Raw genomic sequence first — 6,878 nt, 5'->3', positions numbered from 1 at the left:
TATATATATATATAANNGATTTAATAAAGAATATATATCATATTAGCGTTCTCTATTGATTTATTCATATTTAAGATCGTTCTTAATCTTGAAAATGATATGATTCGTATTTATATGTTAACAGATCAAGATTTCATGTCTTTAGCATGTATAATTAATTTATTAAGTTATAATTACTTATTCTTTTTTTCTTTAATATTTAATAAAATGCAAAATCTCTCGTGCGAGGACATATACGTGGCTTTCCGCAAATTGCGTCCAAAGTGAAATGGAATGTTGTAACGAGTAAATTAATTGTCATTACGATATTAATTATGATGCGGTCGTGATCATGAAGGGAAGAAAGTGTCCGGGAGAAAGCGGACATAAAGTAGCAGTCGAAACGCGATATCACAATTTATGAAACATGCTTGAAAGACAGAACCAAGGGTCATTTTAGGCTAAAAGTCGCGTGAAGCTACAACCTTAATTGATCATAATTTAAGTATATAAAGCATCCTTAATTTAATGCATTTTCTTAGAAAAAGCGGCAATAAAAAGCTAAAGGAAGGACAAAAATATTAAAATTGTTAGAAAAATAAATATTATTTTTTCAATAAAATTGTGTTTTAATTTATTTTTGTTACATATAAAACTTTGATGTCAATTTATGGAAGTGCTTTATACTTGCTGGCCAAAACAGTATACATATGTAATTCTGGTAAAGACATTAAGAATCTTTATAAATATTTGTCTGCTGAATTGAGTATATATAGCATACGCTGCATGTTTAAAAAATATTTAAAAAGCATTGTTTACTGATAGGATAATTATCTGTTTTTCTCGCAAAATGATAGGAATGCACAACGTTATTGAATTAGCGAAGCAATATAAGCTGAGAATCTTCATACCATCGACGATTGGCGCATTTGGTCCCGATTCGCCAAGGAATCCTACGCCGAATGTCACGGTGCAACGACCCCGAACGATTTATGGTGTCAGCAAGGTTCATGCTGAACTCTTAGGAGAGTATTATCATCATCGCTTTGGTCTCGATTTTCGATGTCTTCGATTTCCCGGAGTAATCAGCAGCGATCCACCCGGCGGCGGCACTACAGGTGAGAATGTTGCCTTTTCTTTACCCCGATCATTAAAAAATGTATTACATAAAAATTACACGTATTTTTTACAAACAACAAAATAAAAAAATTACAGATTTTTTACATTGAAAGTTTTACATTTGAAAGTAACAGATTTATTTTAGTGGCGATTTAAAGATATTTAGCGGCTGAATAAACAAATAATTTTAATAAGAAGTAGACATGTTTTTAAAAAGAAATTAAAATAAAATGAGGAAATTTTCATTTAAACTATGAATTGTATTATTAAATATAAAGATTAATTTTTTTATTAAACTGTCTCATATGTATATAACATTCATTTTTAGATGGAAAGTAGAATTTCAACTTTAGGTACTTTTTACAGAGACTGTCTAATATACATTTTTAACTACTAGTGTTTTTAACAAAATGTAAGACAGATGTCCATTCCTCACAATAATTAATCTCGATGTAATTTATTTCTATAAATTATCTTTTTCTAACTTTTCGAACGAGAGAAAGGTAAAAAATAAGTTAAACCGAGATTAAAGTTAATTTACATTGATACAAATGAACAAAACATACTTTGTTTTATATTTTTTAAAATCTTCTTTTTTTAAAGTCTCTTATCTTTTTCTAACTTTTCGAACGAGAGAAAGATAAAAAATAAGTTAAACCGAGATTAAAGTTAATCTACATTGATACAAATGAATAAAACATGTGCAAACATATTTTGTTTTATATTTTTTAAAGTATACACAGTTTAAAGTATACACTATAATCCGATTTGTTTACTATTATAAAAATAGGATTTTATAAATCATTAGTTTTTCCATCATGTTTAAATAATGCATTTATCTGTTGATATTTCTTTAAGAATTCCAAGCTGCCAAGAAATATTATCTATCGAGAAATAATCATCAATTAAACAACAAATCAATATAATCTTTCGCTGAATAAAATGAAATATTTTTCAAACGAATATTGCGTGTTTAACTTTTCCGATTTCTAATAAGATAATTATATTCATGCTCAAAGAACACTTAATGCTGCATGTAGAATAGGCTGATAACTGAAAATTGATCTTTTTAAATCTTCTTTTGTGAAGAACTAGAGCATTAACGGTGTTTAAGATAACTACATAATGATAGAATGTATCGTTTCTCAAGGACAATACTACTGGCAAATAGTATGAGTCTCGATTCTTGGTCATCTTTTTTTTCCTCATTTTCCAATGCATAAATCGTCAACATCGATAAAAAACATGTTTCTACAAACACATCATTAGTTTTATTTGATCATCCATCTCGTTTCTATACTTTGCGCGAATTAATACAAGAACATTTATTATTATTATATCGGAATTAATTATCTGTTTAGAAAAATCAATTGTAAAATGTATAAAAAAAATAAATTCCATCTGACAATATAAATTATTAAATTATTAAATAATTAAAATTCTCCTAAAAAATAATCATTCATTAGATGAAGTTTATATTTATCTACCCGCAAATTTTATTTTCTTTATTTTATTTGAAGATGTGTGTTATACATTTGATAGATTTGACAATAACCTTTAGCTTTTTTTATTCTTCTGTAGATTACGCTGTAGCAGTATTTCATGAGGGATTGTTAAACAAAAGATACGAGTGTTACTTGGAGCCTCACACAAGACTACCGATGATATACATCGAGGACTGTCTGTCGGCGCTTTTTCAGTTTTTGAATACACCTGAAAAATTACTGCGTAGACGTGTTTACAATGTTACAGCCATGAGCTTCACACCTGAAGAATTGTTCAATGAACTCTTCAAATATATACCGGATTTGAAAATTACTTATAAACCTGACAAACGACAGCATATTGGTACGTATGTACGGTAATATGTCTCCAACGAAAATAAAAATTAGAGTGTAAGTCAAATATAAAGAGTAATAGAAGCATAAACGAAGCTTCTAGGAGGTGAAACTTGTGACAACAAAATGTAAAAGAGGTGTTATTTTCGTCAGAAGTATTTTGTACATATACTGTAATTCAATTATGAACAAATATTTAGAAATTTTGTTATTAATTTTAGCGGAAAGTTGGCCGCAAGTTTTCGATGATAGCGAAGCACGACGGGATTGGGGATGGCAGCATAAATATGATCTACAGAGGCTAGTGGAATTAATGGTGCAGGACGTTAACACGAATTTTCTATCGAAACATCGGCTGAAAGAAGTCAACAGCTACGTGTAAATTGTACAAAATTGTATAAAAATTATATATAATTGACTTCTTTCAATTGATATATGTTTCGAAAGCTTCCGTGTTATAAATTCAATACATTTTACACTCGACTCCTTGTAGTTCTTCAAGTCAAAAAGTCAATAATTAATTTTATTATAAAAATAATTCATTTGTATTTTCATACATGAATTATATAAAACAGCAAGATATAACAGATATCTCAAGAAAGGATAAAAAAAACAGGTTTTCGATTATAAAGAAGCTTTTTAAATGTTATAATTGAATGTTCAAAATCCTCTCGGGAATGAATGAGGAGAGCATTTTTGAAATTTTAAATGCAGCTTATTAAAACGTAGTTAGTTGGATTTTATGCTAAAAATTAATTAAATTCAAATTAAAAATTTGAAACATTTTTTTCTGTAAATAGTCGTAATAATTAAAAGTTATGGATCATGAAAGTTAGAGATATAAAGATTGATATTATGTACATATAAGCAGTATTTATTTAAAAATTTTGACTTAATTTGACTACTATTGGTATTGGATAAATAGAATAAAAAATATTTGGAAAAATTTTGTGAATTAAATATAAAAAATATAAATAGATTTACAGAAAGACATTGTTTTGTTAACTCTGATCCATATCTATATCCATAAATTCTGTAAAATCATCGTCATTCAGCATTTCTGCGATGTTTACTGGCGTCATTTTATTTCTTTTTGGTGTTTCATAACTCATTTTTCGATCTTTGCTCAAAGGTGTGTCGACCATATCTTTATTTCTTGTTGGTGTAGCATATCTATCATTTCTCTTTGGAGTTCCAGAAAATTCCATATTTCTAGAAGGTGTAGGATATTTATCACTTCTCCTTGAAGATAAGCTTCCAGGAGTTCCAACCGTACTTTGAGAGAACTTTTCTTTATTATCTATATCTGCAAATAAAACACATACATAAATGTTATATACACAATACGAATAGTAAAAGTTATTCTTTAATTTTCTTTTTTTTTTACCTTTACTATCGTCTTCGGTTAAGATTGCACGACTTTCAACAAAGTATGCATTTGGATGTAAAAGTGGTTTACTTGCTGGTTTATTGTGCATGACTTCAAAATACTTGGCACAAGCTAAATGATACTGTCCATCCTTAGCCAAGTCCAATATTTCAGTCATATCTACAATAAATTAATGTAAGATTGAATATAAAAAACATCCTGATTTTTTTACAATAATGACAATAATGACAAAATCAATAATCTTACTAGAGGCGAATACACCGCAACTAGTTAACTTTTGGCAAAGCGAATCGCGATCCATATGTCTGAACGGACATCCGTGATATTCTCCAGGTCCAACAGAACTAGATATAATTTTTTTGACAACCATATGGAGTGTAATTTGTCTGCTTTCCCTCTTTACCGAAATAGTGCTTAACAGAGTACGCATATTTTTTTTCAAATGCAACTCCATCTGCTTTTTTTGAAAATGCATCTCTCCAAAAACGAAGAGCATCTTCTAAAGTCACACCTATACCTTTTAAGAATAACCCATATTGCATGCGCCCTGAATTCCTTAAATGGCTGTTGGTACAGAGTGCTTCATGAAGTGTTCTCATACATAATGGATACGATATCTTTGATAACTAAAAATTTTTAAACAGATTTTGAATGTAACAAGCTTAAGAAAATAAAATTCTTAATTAAAATAATAATTGATTTACATCATTTAGTTTATCAATAGGTGTAGCTATAGTTGACCATACGACACGCGCCATTCCAGAGAAGGCTGAAGGAAGACCTGTTAAATATTTAGTCAATCTCTCATCATCAGAAATATTATCATACAGAATTTTTGCACTCTGCAAAATGTAAAAAATATTAATTGAATAAAATTTAATCTTACTTTAAAACTAACAAAGTTTATGTTCTAATTCTACCTCTAATCCTGTAACTAGGTTTTCTTTAAGATAGGAGACAAACACAGAACTTAGATCCATATGAGTGATGTATGCCATCCCTGCTTTGAGATATACTTTACGTCCTCTGATCAAATCACAAACTTTCTCAAAAGGCACTTTATAAATATCAGCAATATCAATATTCGTAACTTTTCCACATGATAAAGAAAGCTCTTCTTTCATTTCAAATTTTTCATCTTGCGAAATCTTAAGAAACATTAATGATCATTAAATTATAACGTATATATTACCTTTTAATTTCTTATTAAAATATAATAAAACATACAAGTATACAATCCATATTGGTAATACTTAACAGACGCTCAATGCCTTTCTTATCTAATGAGCTAAATCTTAATTTGAAGAATTCAACTTCCTGATTAAGGAACCACTTGGTTTGTTCGACGTTATGGCAGTACACTAATCTTAAGATAAAATGTGATATGTGATCTTTCCTTCTGGTCTGTGAATGCTCCTCTGACTGTGGATTAGACCCATCAGCGAATAAAAGATTTGCATAATATTTCAATCCATCAGATTTCAGACAATCGGCAAAAGCTTTCTTGCGATCTTCTTGTGTTTTCAGATCGCTTCTGCAATTCGTTGTCTCTATCAGCCGTAATGCTGCAACAAAGTCGATTGTGATTATAATATATAATTATAATGGATAGTTTTCATCAAGGAATACATGTAATGCAGAATGTTTTTCATTTAGTGACACAAATCGACATAAACCTCATTCATCTTTCTTAACATTCAATAAGTAACAAAGAATGTAACAATGATATTTGTGTAGACTTGTATCATTAAAAAGAAAATTCCACGATTATTTCGTCTTTGTTTAACATCAACAAACTACAAGAATGTAATGATTCATTGCGTTACATTATGTTATCTATATCTTTTGCTAGACAAAATATCTAATCTCAATGATTACAAAGGTATAGAAGAGAAGGCTACCTTTTAGTCTATCAAATCCCAGCTCTTGAAACTCTTCCAGCGATATTTCACCGACCGGTGGCACATCATAAATTTGTATGTCGTGAGAATAATTCACATCTGCATCATTCACATCTGCAACGGCCGTGTAACGTCGACGTGCCTTATAATCCATTTTCGACTTTACGGTGGTTTACTTTGTAATTGCACAGTGAAGGTAAACATAAATTAAGCACACATAAAGAACTGTGCGTTACATCGTATCTGCAATATAGCATATGATATGTCCCGATTTTGATGACATAACGTTACTTACTATTAACATTTATTTACGATAAATAACAGGAAGAAATAAGACATCAGATAAAAATCATTCTTACGTGCTGTTCTACGCCATGATACTGACCAGCTGATGCTTTCCCGCCTTTTCTCCCCGCAATGTGACACGTCATACACAATAAAAAAAATAGAGAAAATATTTAAAAAAAAATTAACCATTTAATTATTTGACCATTTAATTATCTTGAATTTTTTTATTCTTGAAAGAAATTGTGATTTAAATATATCAGCAGAGAGAAACCTAAGAGAGAGACCCAAAACTTGTAACCGCAAAATGCTGCCGCGCTATTACTACCGCCCTCTGAAGAAATGGATGTTAACTACACAACAATA

The 6,878-nt window shown here is 29.7% G+C and overlaps 2 protein-coding genes across 2 annotated transcripts in view; one reads left to right on the top strand and one right to left on the bottom strand.

Moving 5' to 3' along the window:
* Window positions 1–3,318, top strand: part of LOC105616993 (L-threonine 3-dehydrogenase, mitochondrial) — an 11,169-nt gene extending 7,851 nt beyond the window's left edge. The window contains exons 3-5 of the mRNA XM_012198574.1: window positions 837–1,097; window positions 2,680–2,946; window positions 3,158–3,318. Coding sequence (XP_012053964.1) covers window positions 837–1,097; window positions 2,680–2,946; window positions 3,158–3,318 — 689 coding nt within the window. The remainder of the gene's footprint in view (window positions 1–836; window positions 1,098–2,679; window positions 2,947–3,157) is intronic.
* A 619-nt stretch (window positions 3,319–3,937) lies between these two features.
* LOC105616992 (DNA primase large subunit-like) lies at window positions 3,938–6,381 on the bottom strand. The gene is given in 8 exon segments (XM_012198573.1): window positions 3,938–4,242; window positions 4,324–4,485; window positions 4,573–4,684; window positions 4,686–4,952; window positions 5,031–5,168; window positions 5,247–5,474; window positions 5,554–5,891; window positions 6,228–6,381. Coding segments are annotated over 8 exon segments (1,704 nt in total).
* Window positions 6,382–6,878: the final 497 nt, after the last annotated feature.

The sequence above is a fragment of the Atta cephalotes genome (assembly GCF_000143395.1).
Source record: "Atta cephalotes unplaced genomic scaffold scaffold00011, whole genome shotgun sequence".
Classification (NCBI taxonomy): Eukaryota; Metazoa; Arthropoda; class Insecta; order Hymenoptera; family Formicidae; genus Atta; species Atta cephalotes.
The sequence above is the reverse complement of the archived record's forward strand: the minus strand, read 5'-3'. Positions and strand labels throughout refer to the sequence as shown.